Raw genomic sequence first — 20,399 nt, forward strand, 5'->3', positions numbered from 1 at the left:
ACATTAAAGAAAAGTGAGTGCTATGTCCCTCTCTATCTGATTCCTAAGGTGATGTCCTATTTCCACTGAGCATCTGTACAATGCAAGACACTTCTTATCCTCATTTCATAGCTAATGATCCCAAGGCTCAGAGAGTGTGAGTGTGTCAGCCAGTTTCCGCCTGAAAGTGCGGCCTGCCTGAGCTCCATCCAAGCCACAGCGAGCAGAGGCAAGTCAGTACTGCCTGAGCACAACTGCCTCACTACTTCACTCCCTAGGAGTCTCTGAGAGCGACAAACCTCTCCAAATCAGGAAACACCAGGCAGCTCAAAACACCTGATTTAAAAATTATTAAAGTAACATGCATGTGTTCTTTTACTTTGTCAATTTTAGGAACAAAGTAGAACTAACAACTGTGAATCTAATTATTATTCTCAACCACTTTCACCTCATTTATGTTTTTTATAATTTTTTATTTGTCAATGACAGTTGACATACAATGTTATAGTAGTTTCAGGTGTACAACCTAGTCATTAGAAATTTATATAACTTACGATCACTTCATTTACACTAACAGGAATCTGTGTCTAGAGAAAAATATGAAACTATATGGAAGAACTCCTGACCAGAACAATATTCATAGTACAGAGCCCAGAAATGCTTTGGTTGAATGGAACCATATATAGGTCCCTATGGAGGCTGGGTTGACAAACAGGTTATTTGGGGGGAATCAACACCTGTGGAAGAAAAAGGGTGGCAGCAGGTTGGGGCAGAGGGAGAAGACCACAAACTGCAATCAGGCCCAAAAAAGCCTTAACTTGGCCAGAGCTCTGGAGTTCTGAAAGTCTGAAACAGCCCACAGAATTGCCCAGGGATGAGGTGGTGGGGTGATAGGCCAAAATGCTGGGCCTTCAAATTCCTGCCACAACCAGTCTTTGGATGTGGGCAGCCCTAGGAAGGGCACGTTCTTATGCAAGAAGGCTGCCCACACCTGAGGCAATCCCTGAAGGAGCTGACAGCTGGAGACCACCTGCAGTCCCATTGGCAGGGTGCATTCCCATCCTTGCAGGGGACATTGGGAGGTGCATCTCAATGACCACCACAGCCTTTTCTCTTTTTAAACAAATGGAAAGAGACAGGACTTGTTAGTCTAACCAACAGCAGAGGATCACGATCCATTTCTCCTTCAGGCTAGTTCCTCTACATTATGCTATGAGGCAAATGCTTTAGAAAAGGCAACTGCAATGTTTAGTAATAAGACTGTGCCAAAGATGGGCTGTAAACCCTGAACAATATAAAGTGAAACTAAAATGTCAGGAATCCTAAATCCCTACCTCAGGTCAGTGAAAGAAATGATCTGCCAAATACGGCACAAAATACAGGAGAAACAATTTAGAAATGCTAAAAATGACAGCAGATTCCACAAGCATAAAAATAGTCTAAAGGTTATTTTATTTCTAATTCTAAACTGATAACTTCTCTTGTAACAGCCTTAGGATGCTGGTGCAATTGAAATGTTAGCAGAAAATAATAAACTGCTTTGGAAAGGGAAAAAGAAAAAAAACCTGAAACAGCTGTAATAACAAAAAACAGCCACAAGGAAACAGTGTGTTCTAATTTTTAATTTTGCTTTGCAAGAACAAAGGAATACTGAACTAATGATTTTAAAAAGTGAAAAGCTGAGATAACTTTATAAAAGCAAACATAAAGAGTTGTTGAATAATTCTGAAGCCTGTCCAGGAAGCTCCTATTCATTAACTAATTAAAGAAAGATTGAATTTCAAGTTTTTAAATGATCTTGGGTACTGAAAAAGTAACTGAATATGAGGTACTACTAGGACTTGGCAGCAAGCGAATGATAGGGGGTCAGAGAAGGGAGCGTCAGGAAGAAGTCCGATTTTTTAACACCATGGCTTTTGTAGGTTTCACAGCCTCAGAAATATTAAAATGATTTCCTTCTATCCTTTCAAAAGTGCTAACTTCTAACATGGGCTCGGAAGTCAGGCTGCCCGGGCTAAGACTGCCTCACATACTTCCCAGCAGTGTGGTCTTCACCTGGCACTTTCTTTGTGTCTAGGTTCCCTCATGAAAAAATGGAGATTGTAACAATACCTGCATCATAGACACAGATCACAACAAAAAAAATCATTCTAAGAGTGTTTAGAGCAGTGTTTGGCACTGTTAATTATTATCCCTATTATTGTCATCGCCATTAATATTGCTATTGTTAATCTAAATGAAATGGACGGTATTTGTACCTGATAGGTTTACCAAGACATTTTTCAAAAACTTGCACTCCCCCCACCTCCAAATAAAAACCTGAAATGAGCCTCTGAAATGCCTTAAGTAAGAAGAAGGCACTTCTCTCCAGAGAGCGGAGGACATGGCCCAGGAGTCTTGAGGAGCTGTTAACATTCAGTGTGAACACTCTGAGAGCACACGGCACCTATTTTCTGTAATATATACCCCTCACCCTTATGGTTCATAAAATGGGCCTCAGTTTGGGTCACCTTCACACCCTGCTTGGTATCTGCCCTGAGAAGCATCTCAGCAGATGTTACAAACATGCAGACACACCCGGAACAAGCTCACGCGCCCCCTCTGACAACTGCTCCGTCAGCAATACACTCAGCAAAGATGCACAGGGGCTGGGCAAAGATGTGTGACTGATGTGTCTTTAAGGATTTTCAGGGTGTTTGGCTCCTGTGTGTGGGGTTAAAAGTGAGCTCATGGCTGAAAAGAAAGAATAAATAAAAGGCTTTGCTCACAGGTAGACTCTAGTGCATATGAACAACATGTATGTATTCTTCAAACAGGTGGGTTTTTTACTTTAATGCCATCCCACAAAAACAGAATTTGAATATTTATAAAATAGCAATTCTGATCTGTAATGAAATCTAGAACCTAAAAGTCTAGGCCAGCAGTATTTTAAAAATAAAGCAAACATTTGCCTGAAGTAGAGAAGCTACAACTTCACTGCCATTGCAAGTTAGGATTGTTAATTCTTGGCCATGGCCATGATGGGTATCACAGTCAGAAAGATCATATACTGTAGAAATGGTTTTTTATAAGGAAAACTGCTATCTGGAAACTTTCACCCCAATGCACGGTTTTGAAATACATATTATTAAAAATAATAACACAAAGGAAAATCCAGGACCATATTTAGAAAAACATATCCTCACAGCCCCTGGTAATGTTTATATAACCTCTAGAGAGTCCAGCACATTGTATACTTTTTAAAATATGTGCTGGTGCTTAGAGAGAATGTGAAGGCCACCACCACCAATTCAACTGCTATGCCACAGTCTGGTATAAAGTTCCATCTCATTTCATTAGACAAAACTATGACCAATCAGCCGTAACCACTGTTCTCTGACACTATCACTATTCCTTCACATGCTTCCTGCCTTTATTACCGGTCATAATTTTCCTTCCCTTCCTTATTCCTTGTTTCACGTTTACTCATTTATTTAATATTATCTTTAACAAGGCATCTTAGAAAGTTAGGAAACTGAGGCCTACGTCACTAAATAACCTGCCTGTTCAAGGCTTCAGAGTGCAGGATGAAGGAGAGCTTGAACGTTTCCCCATCTACACTGCTGTTTCTCAGTGGTCGTGCGATTTCTCCGTTGACCATCTTTTCCTTTCTCTCCTTTCTTTCCTCATTCCTTAAGGCGCCATGGCTTTATGCTTGTTCTCAGTGACTAACGTCAGCTCTGATGTTCCCCAAACAAGGGCGTTTGCTGGAGCACATGCCGAACACTAGAGGAGGCACCTCTCCTATGCGCTCCCATAACACACCGTTTCACTGCGAGGGCATTTAAGATTCACGTCTCCTTCACAGAAGCATGGAACAGACTGACGAATCTCAAAGGGAAGGCAAGGGTGAGTGGGTGGGTGGGTGGGTGGGGAGAGACTGGCCTAAAAATTTATATGCATATATGCATAACCCATGGACACAGACAATGGTGTGGTGAAGGCCTGGGGAGAGGGGAGAAGGAGAGAAGGGGTTAATGGGGGGAAAAGGGGACATTTGCAATACTTTCAACAATAAAGGTAAATTCTGAGGCCAGAAGGGAATGGCATGAAGTATTCAAGGTAATGCAAAACAAGGATCTGAAACCAAGACCACCCTATCCAGCAAGGCTATCATTCAAAATAGATAGTGAAACAAAGAACTTCCCAGACAAAAAAAAGGCTAAAGGAGTTTATCACTACCAAACCAGCATTGCAGGAAATGTTTAAGGGACTGCTGTAATTAGAAGTAGAAATAGAGAGAGAAACATAGGCATAAAGAAATAAAATGGCAATAGATAAGTACCTATCAATAATAACCTTAAATGTAAATGGATTAAATGCCCCAATAAAAACATATAGGGTGGCTGAATGGATAAGAAAACATGACCCAAATATATGCTGTCTACAAGAAACCCACCTCAGAACAAAAGACTCACACAAGATGAGAGTGAAGGGATGGAAAAAAATTTTCCATGCAAATGGAAATGAAAAAGAAGCTGGGGTAGCTATACTCATATTGGACAAAATAGACTTCAAAATGAAAACCATAATGAGAGACAAGAAAGGTCACTATGTAATACTAAAGAAATCAATCCAACAAGAGGATATAATCCTGATAAACATATATGCACCCAATATAATAGCACCTAAATTTAGAAAAAAACTTCTGGAGGACTTTAAGGGATCTACAGCAATACAGTCATAGTAGGGGACTTTAACACTCCACTGACTTCACTGGATAGATCTTCTAGACAAAGAAATCAACAAGGAAACAGTGACCCTAAATGATACACTAGATCAGATGGATTTAACTGACATTTGCAGAACATTCCACCCCAAAACTGCAGAATAGGCATTCTCCTCAAGTGCACATGGAATATTCTAAAAGATAGACCACATGTTAGGACACAAAACAAGTCTCTACAAGTTCAAGAAGAATGAAATGGTATCAAGCATCTTCTTGGACCATAAAGGCACGAAACTAGAAATCAACTACAATAAAAACACTAAAAAACATTCAAGCACATGGAGGCTAAATAGCATGTTATAGAACAATGAATGGGTTACCAAAGAGATCAAGAAACAAATAAAAATGTCCTGGAAATAAATGAAAATGAACTCACAACAGCCCCAAATCCAGGGGACACATTGAAAGCAGTCCTGAGAGGGGAGTTCATAGCACTACAGGCCCACCTCAAAAAACAAGAAAAACTTCTAATAGATTCTCTAACCCTACAACTTAAAGACTTAGAAAGAGAACAACAGGAAAAGCCCAGGGTAAGTAGAAGGAAGGAAATAATAAAGATCAGAGCAGAAATAAATGACATAGATACTAAAAAAAGCAATACAAAAGATCAATGAAACCAAGAGCTGGTTCTTTGAAAAGATAAATAAGATTGATGGGCCTTTAGCCAGACTCATCAAGAAACAAAGAGAGAGGACCCAAATAAACAAAATCAGAAATGACAAAATCCAACACCCATTTTTGATAAAAACTCTCAGCAAAATGGGAATAGAGGGAACATACGTCAACATAATAAAGGCATCTATGAAAAACCTACAGCCAACATCATACTCAATGGGCAAAAAGCAAAACCATTTCCCCTAAGAACAGGAACAAGACAGGAGTGTCTACTTTCACCACTCTTATTCAACATTGTACTGGAAGTCCTGGCCACAGCAATCAGAAAGTAAGAAAACATAAAAGGCATCCAAATTGGAAAGGAGGAAGTAAAACTGTCATTATTTGCAGATGACATGATATTGTACATAGAAAATCCTAAAGACTCCACCAAAAAGCTACTAGATTTAATAAATGAATTTGGCAAGGTAGTGGGATACAAAATTAACACCCAGAAATTGATGGTATTTTTATACAGCAATAATGTACTCTCAGACAGAGAAACTAAAAAAAATCCCATCTACCAATGAAACAAAAAAAATTAAGATATTTAGGAATAAGCCCGGCCGGGCGTGGCTCAGCGGTTGAGCGATGACCTGGGATCCAGGAGATCAGGGTTCGATTCCTGGTCACGGCACATGCCCGGGTTGCGGGCTCGATCAATGACTCTCTCATCATTGATGTTTCTCTCTCTCTCTCCCTCTCCTATCCTCTCTCTGAAATCAATAAGAATATATTTTTTAAAAAAAAAGATATTTAGGAATAAACTTAACCAAGTTGGTAAAAGACCTGTACTCAGAATACAGGACATTGCAAAAACAGATAGAGGAAGATATAAACAAGTGGAAGAATAAACCATGTTCATGGATTGTAAGAATCAACATCATTATAATGTCCATAATACCCAAAGCAATCTATAAATTCAATGAAATCCCTATTAAAATACCAACAGCATATTTCACAGATCTAGAACAAACACTTCAAAAATTTATTAGAACCAAAAAAGACCCCGAACAGCCATGGCAGCCTTGAGAAGGAAGAACGAAGTTGGTGGGATCACAATACCAGATATCAACTTATACTACAAAGCCACTGTAATCAAAACAGCCTGGTACTGGCACAAGAACAGACATATAGGTCATTGGAACAGAACAGAGAACCCAGAAATTAACCCCCAAGCCTTGCACTCAGTTAATATTTGACAAAGGAGACAAGAACATACAATGGAGTAAAGATAGTCTCTTCAAAAAATGGTGCTGGGAAAATTGGACAAGTACATGCAAAAAAAACGAAACTAGACCACCAACTTACAATGTACACAAAAATAAACTCAAAATGGGTAAAAGACTTAAATGTAAAACATGAAACCATAAAAATCATAGAAGAAAATGTAGGCAGCAAAATCTCAGACATCTCTCGTAGCAATATATTTGCCAATACATCTCCTAGGACAAGAGAAACAAAGAAGAAAATAAACAAATAGGACTGCATCAAAATAAAAAGCTTCTGCACAGCAAAAGAAACCATCAACAAAATGAAAAGGGAGCCCACTGTATGGGAGAACATATTAGCCAATGATACATCTGATAAAGGGTTAATATCCAAAATATATAAGGAACTCATACAACTTAACAAAAGGAAGACAAACAATCCAATTAAAAAATGGGTAAAGGACCTAAATACACTTCTCCAAAGAGGACATACAGACGGCCAAGAGACATGAAAAAATGCTCAACATCACTAATCATCAGTCAGATGCAAATTAAAACCACAATGAGGTATCACTTCACACCTGTCAGAATGGCTCCATCAACAAATCAACAAAGGACAAGTGCTGGTGAGTGTGTGGAGAAAAGGGAACCCTAGTGCACTGCTGGTGGGAATGCAGACTGGGGCAGCCACTATGGAAAACTGTACGGAATTTCCTCAAAAAATTAAAAACTGAACTGCCATTTGACCCAGTGACCCCACTTCTAGGAATATATCTTAAGAAACCTGAAACACCAATCAGAAAGAATTTATGCACACCTGTGTTCATAGCAGCACAATTTACAATAGGTAGGATCTGGAAACAGGTGCCCATCAGGATGAGTGGATAAAAAAGCTGTGGGACATTTACATGGTGGAATACTATGCAGCTGTAAAGAAGGATGTTACCCTTTGGAACAGCATGGATGGAACTGGAGAGTATTATACTTAGCGAAATAAGTCAGTCAGAGAAAGACAGGTACCACATGATTTCACTCATATGTGGAATAAACAAAATAAACTGATGAACAAAAAGATCCAGAGACACAGAAGCATGGAACAAACTGTGGGATCTCAGTGGGAAGGTGGGGGTGGGGGAATGGATGGGGAGAGAGTAATGAAAGAACTTACATGCTTATATGCATATATGCTTAACTTATGGACACAGGCATTGGTACAGGCAAGGTCTGGGGGTGGGGTGGATGCAGGGTGGAGGGGATCGATGGGGGAAAAAAGGGGACATCTGTAATACTTTCAACACTAAAGATAAAAAAAGAAAAAGAAAAAGAAAAGAAAAGAAAAATGGCAAAGGATAGCTAATGGTGGATTTCATTTGCTTTCCCGGATGACTAATAAGGGTGAGCATCTTTTCAGGTATTCATTAGTCCTCTCACTACATCACTGGTCACGTTCACATTCACCCATGTCTCCCTTAAGTTGATTTTTGCTTATTTGGAGTTCTTTAAATATGCTGACTGCTTACTAGAGATACCACTACACTCCATTAAAATGGCTAAAATTAAAGTGACTGACTGTGTCAAGTGTTGTTAAAGAAATAGAGCAACTTCATTTCATACACAATTAGAAGGGATGTAAAACTGCACAACCACTTCAGAAAACAGTTAAGCAGTGTCTCAGAAAGTTAAAATACACCTACCATATGATCTAGCAATTCAACTGCTAGGTATTTACTGAAGAGAAATGAAAGCATAAATCCATACAAAGAAGCTTTACTTGTAAAAGCAAAAGACTAGAATAGTCCAAATGTCCATCAGTGGGCAGATGAATAAACAAACTATGGGACAGAATGCTTAGCAATAAAAAGGAATGAGCTATTGACAAACACTACGACATGGGTGGATCTCCAAATAATTATCTAAGTAAAATAAGGCAGCCCAACCCCAACATGTACACATTATAAAATTCTCTTCGTATATATCTAACAGATGCAAACTAATCAATAGCGAGAGAAAGTAGTTCTCTGTTTGCCTGGGGTGAGGAGACGTAGGGAAGGGCAAGAAGTAGAGATTACCAAGCGACAGGAGGAAACTTTTGGGGGTGATGAACATGTTTATTATTTGCTGGTGGTTTCACAGGTGCCAAAACTAATAAAATTGTAAATATGCTCAGTTTACTGTATGTCAACTTAGCAGACTGTAAACTTTAAATATGTATAGTTTATTTTTTGTCATTTATACCTCATAAAGCTGTTCTTTTAAAAAACTCCCAAGAATAAGAGCTTGCTTAGCTTCTGTCTTCTAAACATTTTTCAATTGGAGGTCATAATTAAGAGAAACCTCCAAACTTTCTCTTTATAGCTTTCTTAAAAACAAACAAAATATTATCTCAAGGAAGTTAGAAATAACTGGAAGGGGATGTATTACGAACAAAAATTTTCTTAGAGAAATAATCAAGGGCAAGTGACTCAAGTGAGTCCAGCTCTTAAGAATACAGTTCATCCTCCATGAAATTCACTATCATTACTTTTGCTGTTGACAGTAGTAATCAATATATAAATACGTAAAATTTTCCCTGGGCTCACTCACATGGTTAAGAATCTTGCCCCACATGGATGGACCTAGAAGGTATTACGCTAAGTGAAATAGGTCAGTCAGAGAAAGACAAATACCATATGATGTCACTTATATGTGTAATCTAAAGATCAGAATAAACTAATAAAATTAAACCTTCATAGATACAGAGAACAGATGGTAGCCTGAGGGGAGGGGAGTTGGGGGACTGGGTGAAAAAGGTGAAAGAATTAAGAAGTACAAATTGTAGTCACAAAATAGTCACAGAGACGGAGAGTACAGCATAGGGAATGCAGTCAATAATATTCTACTGCTTATGCATGGTGTCAGGGGTACTAGACTTATTGAGGTGATTGCTCCATAAGTTATATAGAAGTCTAACCACTGTGCTGTACACCTGAAACTGATATAATATTGAATGGTAACCATAACTGAAGAAAAATTTTTAATGAAATAAATAAAATGAGAAAAGAAAAAAAAGGGAATATTGCCCCATCATTCAAGTCTGACCTAATGACAATACAGTTATACAAGGACACTAATCAGTCTGTACACCTTCTCACCATTGATGAATGACTTGATCTTAATTTGTTATCATTCTTATCACAGTATATCGTCATTTTTTTCTTTCTCTAGCTAATTCTATTTTCATATCTTCCTGCTCCTCACATGAATGAACCAGTAAATCCCTAAGTTCTACCTCACTATGGACCTGAACCATTAAGCTACAACTTAGACCAAAAAATGTAGACACAGCCAGCATTAATGATTTCAGGATGATGGTCATTATTGACTATTTAAGCCCCCAAAGACAAAGGCATTTGAGTACTTACCATCTCCAAAAAGATGGGTCACAAGCCTCGTAAGTGTTTGCTTAAGGTCAAACTCCAGGAGCTTCAAGGCCTCCATGGTATGTGTCTCTTGTTTACGGGCAGAGCGAGAACTTTGTTCAAAGAGCTGCAGACTTTCTCCATCCTTTACGCCAGCAAATAACTGTAAATCAAAAGGAGTAATAAAAATAGTATCCTGGTCAGTCTGTATCAAAAAACATAACATGGGAATAAAACCCATTGTCTTATAGCCAATGAACATATAAAATTTACATTATTTTAGTACCGACTTTGAACAAAAGCACTATGCTACAATGTTTAGGGAATGGACAGTGTTTAGGGAATTAAAAGATACTGTTCTGATTTTGCTAGTCTCTCATTTTACTTTTGTGTTCACTTACTGTATAGTCATTTCCTCACAAGAGACACTGTCCTCAATGTTAGTGGAAATACCAGTGAATCAGGCTTTAAGGCTCTAAAACTATATTCCTGACCATCCCAGTGTCCTTAGAGTGTGTCCTGAGACTCGGTAGAAAGTATAGTGTAGGAATTAAATCCCGTAAAGTCCATGAAGGCAGGAAGTATACTGGACTTTGCTAACCCCTTATCTCCAAAGCCCAGGACCAGGCCTGAAGCATATTTCTGCCACTTACCCCAGGTAAACTCCAGCAAGTGACATGGTAGCTAAGCCTCAGGTAATGCTTTGTAAAGTAGTAATAATAACACCTAATTAAGACAATTTATAATAATTAAATAAAATAATGCATGAAAAGTTTAGAGTACCTGGCACATTATAATGGGTAAATAAATTTTCCTCACTATCATCATAATCATAATTATTAATCACAGCTATTATGATTCATAAGCTTCTTTACCAATAAAATAATGTCCTATTTTTAACAACAGAGCAGATCTTTACCTGCTAGGAGACAGACTCAAGAAGAACTGAGCAAATAATCTACTAGTCTTTCTACCTAATGTCTCATGAAATAAAATTTAAAAATTTTAAATAAAGTAATGAATTAACTGTTGTTTCTAGTAATACTGGGCTGGATAATTAAACAAAACCTCCCGATAAATCTACTAAAAATTACAAAAATTCTTAAAAGCATTGAAGAAGTAACATAATAGAGAGAAAGCACAAAGCCAGAGAGAAATACTGAGAATGTGTGCCTAGCCGATGCACCAACTGAAAACTTAATACTGGCTGTGACCGCTGCCACAGCGTGAGACCAAAGTAAAAGTCCACAGTGTCTGACCAAGTTGGGTGTCAGATAAACAGCCCTAAAGGACTTATTCTCACGATAAGGGTAAATAGAAAAGTAAACCAGTTCTTGTATAGACTTGTAGTCAAGTGTCACATTAGCTGGGCACACAGAGAGAACCTCAGGCTGTGAAAACGAAACTCAGACAATTGTAGAGTAGCAATTCCTTTAAGTGTCCAGCAAAATCAAACGTATCATAATTCTAGGAGCCTACATTTGCTCTACAGGCTTCAGTTATTCATTATGGCCAACATAGTTTTAGAAGATCAACCAGAAGCACTGGCATGTCTGTGCAAGTACAGAAAACATACCAAAAATACTAGGAGAGTATGAGGATGGTTGAAGGAACAAATCCAAAACATGGCGATGTTTCCCAAAGAACAGCACACATTCTATTAAGATCTAGAGAGGCATAGAGGTAAATCCTTTATTTTAACAATTCTGTATTAACTTAATTGTACACTAGAGAAATATCCCATATCAAACACATAATTAACTGATAGTATAGCTTAAGACAATGCTAAGTAAAAGATTGTTTTAAGATTGTTTGAAAAAAACTATTGACATCTAATAGACTATGCAACACGTAGATACATCTGAAAAATACCTGTAACATACACTAAAGTTTAGAAAACTGTGCACAATACAACACAGAAGAACAAGACCATGAAAACAAGTAAACTATTATGTCTAGAGGAAATATATATTAGAACTGGAAGGGACTGTAGAAATCAACTAAGTCAACCCCAAATAAGGAAGTGAAATCCAGAGAGGTGACAATCCAAAGAGGCTAAGACCACTTAGCCATTTAGTCCCCAAGCTGGGACTAAAAAAACATCCCATCTTTGATTCCAAGGAAATTTAAGTGGCTGCTTCACACTTAGCTTTATGTTTGAGATACATCCACTGTTGATGAAATTAAATTAGATGTCCATTGAATGGATACAACAGGCTGTGTCACTGGCTTTTCCACTAGGATTTCTTCTATTTCTCTGACATTTTCTCAAGTGTCCCTGCACAAACCCAAATGAGCACAAATCCCATCCCTATTGCAACTGCTTACAGAGCCAGGCAAGCAGCTCTCAAATGAGAAAAAACAGGTGCAAGAAATTAATTCTAATCAGGCTTAAAAATAAAAGCAGATTGAAATTTAGAATGCCAAAACAAATTTTCAAATGGCCCAGATTTTAAAAAGACATTTTAAAAGCAAATAAAAAAGCAAATGGCCAGAAGAATAATATACATCTATGTAAAATCCTATGAGTGGCCAGGTATAAGTGGGGCTCGGATTAGAGCAAAATTCCAAGGAGTAACTTAGGACTTCCCAAAGCAGTCATTTTTCTATTCGGCCATTTTAAAGTATCCATTGGTCTCTGGTTTGATCTATACAACCTGCCCCACATATGAATGCTCAGTACTTACCTAGCCTGTCTCTCTGACTTCCTGGGACAGGTGAAATGGCCCTGTAACAGACCTTGCTGCCACCGCTGTTGCTGCTTGCGCTGCCGTGGCTAACAATGATCGTTTACCACATTTGCTACCTTATTGGGTGCTCACCTTGCTTACAACATGGTTTTATTTAATCCTCACAATCCTTATTATTTCCCCATTTCTCAAATAAGAAACCTGGGGTTTAGGGAAGTTAAAACTTGACTATGACACAGTAAGTTGTAGAGCCTGAATTCAACGCCAAATCTGACTCACAACTGCGTCTTCAAGGCCCCACGGTTACTTCCAGGACAGCAGATAGGTTATCATGTCTTTGGCTTCAGTGTAGGAACGACCTACAGTCAGACGGATGGGATTAAAAACTGAACATAGAACATGGAGAGAGAGGCAGTGCCGTGGTTTCGTACACTGAGACTGCTTTGGGCACCCTAGATAACGTAGTGATGGTTTACCCTAATTATTATTGTGCAAGGTAAATAAACCCTTCAAAAATTATAATTAAGGTGTGCTTTTCAAATGTGTTAGCATGTGCAACTGCATCGATGTGAACAGTCACGTGAGGACTGCTTTGAAAGCAAATGTGAGTCACGGCAATGTTCTGCATCATTAACAGGAAGGCACTGTGGCAGAGGCCGCATGGGGCCTCGGGAGGCTGATACTTCTGTGCTGCCTATTATGACACCAGCAATTGACACAGGTTATCTCAGTCCTTCCCTCCTTAACTAGAGGAAAGAGGAGAGCCAAAGGGAAGCAGTAGAAATGTAGAAAAGGAATGCTTGGAAGTTGAACAAATAAATACTCTTCACACAGATAAGAAAGCAGTAGAAACATTGCTCAAACCCAAAAGCGGTTCAGAAGAAACCCTCCAGAGGGGAAGACATGAGCTTCTGATATTGCTGTTCATTTTCTAAAGATCTAAAAGGTGGCACTGCATAGAAAAGAATCAGGATAAAAGCGTAATTTAAGTAGCCCCTGTGGTGGTTGGGAGCTCATAAAAGGCAAGGTCCTTCAGGGGTACCTAACAGGAGTTTTTAAGCATGTGAGATGCACAGGAGCACAACTTCATTGCATTTTAACTTAATCTTCACTGATGAAATAATCCCAGCTTCCAGCCTGAGCTATCTGGGCCTGGGCAACAGGCCTGAGGGCTAGCCTAACCTCACAGTGAGAGAGAAATCACGCTTGCTTCCTCAATAAGCTAAACAAAGGAAGGACTGGAACAAGAATTGTGGGAGCAGCGTCGAGACAACATTTAGAACGGTAAGTTAGAAATAAAATAATGTTTGCAAGTTACAAAGCATTTCTACATGTAACATCCAAGCAAATATGATAAGGTCACTTCAGCCTTTGAAATTTTAACCAGTTGGTAAGCCAATCAGCCGCACTCTATCACCAATTCAGTTAATTTAAGGCTCATAAGGCAATCTTTGCCTGAGGTAATGGGGCAGCCTTTAGCAGCATACTTGCTCTGAGCAGTACCCAATGCAAGTATAAGTAACATGAGTAGTGAAGAGACAATCAAAGATAATGTTAATGGAAAAATACTGCTGGGTAACACAGCCAATCAATATAGTGTCAGTAGACAGGTTGAGTACAAGAAAGAAATGAGGTCATAACTATGAATTCAGACAGTGCAAACCAGCATTTTAATAAAGAACCGGGGGGGGGGGGGGGGGGCGGAGCTTTAAAACCTCAATAGTAGTACCCAAATGACATTTTGATGTTGATGTGTTTTGTCTGAGAATGAAGCTATGCCTACAGTCATAAAACATTTCTGCAAGCTGATATTTTTTCAATGTTTAATTTAGCTGTATGACTGTATTAGAAAGAATCTGACTCAAGAGATTACCAGCTTAATTAGATGGAAAAGAATTTTAAACAATAGTCTCTGAGTAAAAAAGTAAAGAATAGAGGGGGCAGGTAATGATATAAATAGAACTGGGAAGTGAAATGCCAAAGGTGCCCATAAAATACAAGTGGTTAAACAGCTTCTTTTTGAAGGATGTTGGAATTTCCTGGGGCTGGAAAGTGCATGCCAAACAGAAAAGGTGATTTGGAGACAAGAGACAGGCTCATTTAAAAGTTTTTCAGAATGATTTCACTGCAGATTACATGATATAGATGCTCTCTTCATTCTTACTTACAAAATTATCAGCAAATTCCATATCACTCATAAAGACTTTGTTATGAACGGACTCTTACAGCAAATAGAAGAGGTTCCTTGTTCTGTATTCTGTTGAGTTGGAAGTGAAAACAGTGAGCTAGTGAACAGCAATGTGATGTCAGCAGAAGAGACCTTTTAATTTCAAGATGTATGATCTTTCCACACACACAAAAAAAAGAACACCCATTCTTTTCATTCTTTATTCCTCATGAATCCATCTTTAAAAGACTTTTGTCTAACAAGCTGTATTTACTAGATAACACCTTTTGTTAAAGACACATATAACTGACTCCAGGGTTATACTCACATGATAAAATTCAAGTTGGTATTTATTTTTCTCTGGATACTTTTCCCCCCTCAACTGTATGATTTCTCAAAGGTAAGAACTAGAGGTTAGGATAAGACAATCCCAAAGAAAGTAAGAGAGACTGTTCAAGTTATTGATTCAACTCATGTTTCTGAATTATCAATAGACAAATGCTCCTCTCATTGCCAAAGACAATTGAAAAGGCCACAGCAAGGTTTGGAAATACACAAAAATAAATGTAGGTATAATATGTAAAAATCTGTTCACTAATTAATATACATAATAGTGTAAGATGTCAGTAATAGGGGAAACTCAGTGTACGGTACACAAAAACTCTGTTCTGTCTTTGCAATTTTTCTGTAAACCTAGGACTATTCTAAGATAAAAGGTTTATTAAAAAATTGAATATAGGGACCATACACTTCTCTGATTGAAGTCGGCATGCTAAAGAGAGACAAATGCCCAGACAGCAACATTTCAGAGTCTTACTGTGAAGGAAGCCAGGCTACCACAATTTTTAACCCACTCAGGAACAATAGGAAAGGGCTCTGCAACAGCTGTGATCCAAAGCATGAGGAACATCATCAGAGTGCCTTGAACACAGCAGATGCTTTGCTCGTTTCTTCTTAATTACCTAATCCATTTAGGACTGCCTCTTTAAGCATTGCTGAGTCAAGCACCAAATCTCAGGGAAAGAAGTATTAGTTTCTCTCTCCAGTTAACTTCAGAGACGGCTCTAATCAGTATCTCACTCCTGAAAATGCCTACTTCACCTACACTTTCACTAGGGGGAAAATAAAAGTGGTCTTGCCTTCTTCCTGAGGAAAGAGAGGTCACCAGAAAACAGAACCCCCAACTTCTAGCCATCATTCCCATTCACAAATGCATAGGCCTCTGCAGTTGTGCTTCAAATCTTCCTGCCCACCTTAATTTAAGAAAAAAAAAGAGAAGTGCACCTTCCTTCAGTCAAGCTGTAGGCAATACTAGCCCCTCCCAAAGACGTGAACACACCCAACCCCATCACTTTGTCTCCTCAAAGTCCTTACTTAGAAGTCATCCCATGTCTCCTATATTTTTAATCTCTCTTCTGGCTCTTTTTCCTCAGTAAACATATTCAATTCTTCCTGTTAAGCAAACAATCCACAAAACAAACGAAACTCCCACTAATCCCAATTCATGCTACAGACTACCTTTCGCCTCCTCACAGTTAAGTTGGTCATTCACAGCCTCCCCCTCCTTGCTTCCCTGTTGCTAATACAGTAGTTGTATTCCACAGGCCTCACTTTCAGTTTTGTACACTTCTAACTCTTCTCACTCTCCCCTAGATGAAAGCAGCTGAGCTCATAGCTGCAACCACCACCTGTCACCTGTGTGCTGATGGATCAGAATCTCCATCTCCATCCTCGTTGACTGTGCAAGGGCCCAGACACATACACGCACCTGCCTCCTGGGCATCTCCATCTGCAAATCCTCCACCTGAACAGATCACGAACTCAGCTAGCTCTCCTGACCCCTTCCCCAAGCCACACTTCTCCTCCTGGGATCCCTAACCTTGGGAATGGTACCAAGAAAGCAAGCCAACAGTTACTTTCAAATGCTTTTCCCTTTCCCACCCTTCCCTACATGCAGCCACCAAATCCAGGAGATTCCACCTCCTTAATACTCTCAAGTCCATCCTTTCCTATCTGTCATCCCGCCATTTCTTTGTTTTGGCCTACACTGGTTTCTTGGATGATTATAAATAATCTTCTAACTTGTCTCATCATCTTCATTCTTTCCGTACACTGCTCTATGACATGAGCTACTCTGCAAAATTCTTTTTGTAGAATGCCATTCTGCCTGCATCACTCCTATGCTTAAAAAACATTAAAGACTTCTCATTCTTTTTAAACTAAAGCTCAAATTCCATAAGGTTACCTAGAAGACCCTTCATGAAGCAGTTTACACCTCTCTCTCTAACTTCATTTCCTGTCACTTCTCCCTGCTCCAGCCACTCCACAGTACGCAATCCAGGAATTCATCATATTCCTTTTTATCTTCGTGCCTTCAAATCTGATACTCCCCCTATCTGGAACACAGCACCCCTTCTTTGCCTGGATCACTTCAAATTTCTCTTTAAGATCCTTTGGTAAGCCTTCTATTATTACCCCCAGGGATGAAGATTTCCCTCTTCTATGCCTTGGCCATAACTCTTTCATTGTGCTGATTATGTTGTGTAGAGTTTCTAATTTATCTGTCTCTCACTGGGCTGTAAACAAAAGCAACAGCACTTAGGAATTTATTTTACAACAATCCTGTTTAGGATGAGGTTTCTACGAACACATGGTATCTAAACACAAAGGCAATCTATATCCAATTCAGCGCAACCAAAACTTGTCACTAAGCAGATCACATCTGAGCCCCAGGGACAAGCCAGTCACCTGGAGAGAGACAGATAAAGTCTGTACTCTGATGAATACAGCCTCATATATTTGGAAGACCCACTGTTTATTAATTCTTGGTTCACAGACAGAGAAATAAGAATCACTTATAAAAATAAGCACGTTCACATATCTTATCAGAAGAATTCCCAAGCCTTCATTTCCCCTGAATGCAGCAAGCATATTCAATTACGTTATTTAAATCCAACTAAAGCATTTCAGCAAATATTAAGTATTCAAATCACTTTGGAGGAAGGATTGGATGTCTTAGTGAGATGAATAGACAGACATATTAAAGGGATAGCAGACTCATCCAAGTGGATTTCAGCTGCTAAATTCCACAGTTTTTAATTTCTTTAAACAACTGGCCCTAAGTGAGATCTTCTACTGTTCATCATTTGAGAAGGCTTGTGTTTGAAGGGGCCCAGTTAAATACAACTCTGTCCTAGGGTCTCTGTGGGGAGTCTGTTTCTGTTTTAGCTAATTGATACTGAGTCAGTTTTGTCATTCCCTGGATTTTTGGAACACACCACCTGCCAATTAATCAGGTTACAGAGATTAGCGCAGGGGAGGGAACGCATCAAAGCTCTGCACTGCAAAAGCAGACTTTATTGTCTGCCTGCTGCTTGTCTTATTTCCTCTCCTCACACGAAACTTCGTGCCAGTAAAATAGTGGGAAGAGATTTGAAACAGTCTATGTTCTGTGGTGAAAGATGCTACAAAAAAAGAAAAAGGAAAGGAAAAAAAAAACCACTGGTGATGAAAAGGCAACTTCTGCCAGGCGGGTGAACAAAATATAAGCTGGCAAGGACGCTATACAAGACAAGCAGCTCAAGTCAGAAGTGAACAAGTTCCAAGGGTATCAGCAGTTTCCGCAGGGAACCCCCCACACTAGAACTTCATTTGCAAACTCAAACAGGTCCTGCTAGACAGCATGGTCTTTCCAAATCTCCCCTCACTTAAACCTCCATGACGGAAACTTAAAGTTGAATATATCATAGAGGTTATTGAGTTCCTTACTTATTGACAAAAACCTATGTTCTCAAGAAGCCAGGGCCAGGAACACACTCCAACAGCTGGTTGGCGCCCAGGCGGCTCGCCCTCCCCACTGTTTCCTGGCGGCCCCGCTGCGCTCAGAGGCAGTGTCGGTGGAGTATCAGCGGTCTCTGCCTCCTCCCACGCCCCAAAGATACTGCCAAAGGCTTCTGGGGGTCTCCAAAATCTGGTCAGTTGTTTTGTCTGCTTTTATCAATGCTGACATATTGTGACAAGTATATTTTTTAGCACTTTCTTCTCCTGGCGTTCTCCTAGGGGTACCAGTGGGAGAAGGAAGTGGACTGATATTGCGCCAACCTCTAGCCCATACAGAGAAGAGATCAGAAACTTCCATCCATCAAAGCAAGGAAGTTACATGAAGCTGTGCACAAACTACATGAGAGATTCAACGTCTGGATGAGTTCAGGCGAAAAGCAACGATGGCAACAATAAAAATCGCCCTGTCCTGGTGTGAACTGGTTCTCATGACAACCACCATTTAAAGGAGAAAACTTCATCCATTCTGCTGTCAACCTGAAAATTCCGATCTCCTGTCATCCTCTTTCTAGGCCATGATGACAGATAAAACAGAGAGGAAGGGACTTCATTTTTTTTCTTCAGGTACCTAAACAGCTCATTCATGGTGCCAGTGGGTGAAATGTAAAAGGACCGAGACCCATCTAAATGCTGTCACCTACTCTAAAGGGAGATGGCAGAAAATGTACTAATCAACAGAAAAGACAGAAGTGGCTTAAAAAAAGTAGATCACATCTAAAAAGTAAGACCCACAACATATCTGATTCATGTTGATGATGCACAGGTAGATCGATACTAAGCAGGACTAGGGCAACATCTATTATCGAGATAAATATGGGTATGGGGAGAGGAGTTAACATTTGCTGAGCATCTCCCACTCATAAGGCATTGTGCTAGGTTCTTTAACCACAACTCAGGAGTTGTCCTTGTTTTAATTAAGGACATTGAGGCTCAAAGTGGTTAAATAATTTCTCTAAGGTCCTTAGAGAACGAAATTCAGAGCCAGGATTCCACTCCCTCCTCACCAGCTCAAAAGATGGTGTTACTGCCAGAATAAGTAGCACTGCTAACCGAAACATGTTCCATGCATGAAGCCAAGGCCCACAGACAGGTGCAACCCAAAGTGCAAGTCTTTTGTTCCATCCCGTAGGGCAAAAAATGCATAATTCCTTACTTTAACACTTTTGTGTACAAATAAAGGCTATTTACTAGTAATTAACTAAATGATTCACTAGGCATTTCTAAAATGTGGAGTAATTTTTGAACAAAATTGAGGAGCTATTGAAATTGATGAAGGACTCTGTGTTCCACTATAAAGTATGGCTGCCCAAGAACAGTGTAGTGGTTCATTTTACGTGTCCACTTGACTGGGCCATAGGGTTAAATGTTATTTCTGAGTGTGTCTGTGAGAGTCTTCTCCACTTGAGTGGGCCTCCCCCAACCTTTTTGAAGGCTGAATAGAATAAAAGACTAAGAAAGAATTTTTCCCTCTGCCTTTTACTTGTTATTTTATGCTTTCTTTTATACTTTATATTACATCTTATATTTTGTTTTTTGTTTGTTTTTTATTGCCTTCAAGCTGGGACACCAGTCTTGTGCTCGGACATGGACTCCTACTAGAACTTCACAGGCCTTTGGATTTGGACTGAAACTATACCATTGGCTCAGCTCTTGTTGGTCTAGACTTCTCAGCCTCCATAATCCCATGAGCCA

General features: G+C 39.3%; 1 protein-coding gene across 7 annotated transcripts in view; it reads right to left on the reverse strand.

Moving 5' to 3' along the window:
- The window catches only part of FARS2 (phenylalanyl-tRNA synthetase 2, mitochondrial), a 458,022-nt gene that overhangs the window by 306,858 nt on the left and 130,765 nt on the right, over nt 1–20,399 (reverse strand). For all 7 annotated transcript variants that reach the window (XM_081143636.1, XM_081143633.1, XM_081143635.1 and 4 more), the window contains one exon: nt 10,014–10,173. In XM_081143636.1, coding sequence (XP_080999762.1) covers nt 10,014–10,173 — 160 coding nt within the window. The remainder of the gene's footprint in view (nt 1–10,013; nt 10,174–20,399) is intronic.

The sequence above is a fragment of the Miniopterus schreibersii genome (assembly GCF_964146895.1).
Source record: "Miniopterus schreibersii genome assembly, chromosome: 8".
In the NCBI taxonomy this organism is placed as follows: domain Eukaryota; kingdom Metazoa; phylum Chordata; class Mammalia; order Chiroptera; family Miniopteridae; genus Miniopterus; species Miniopterus schreibersii.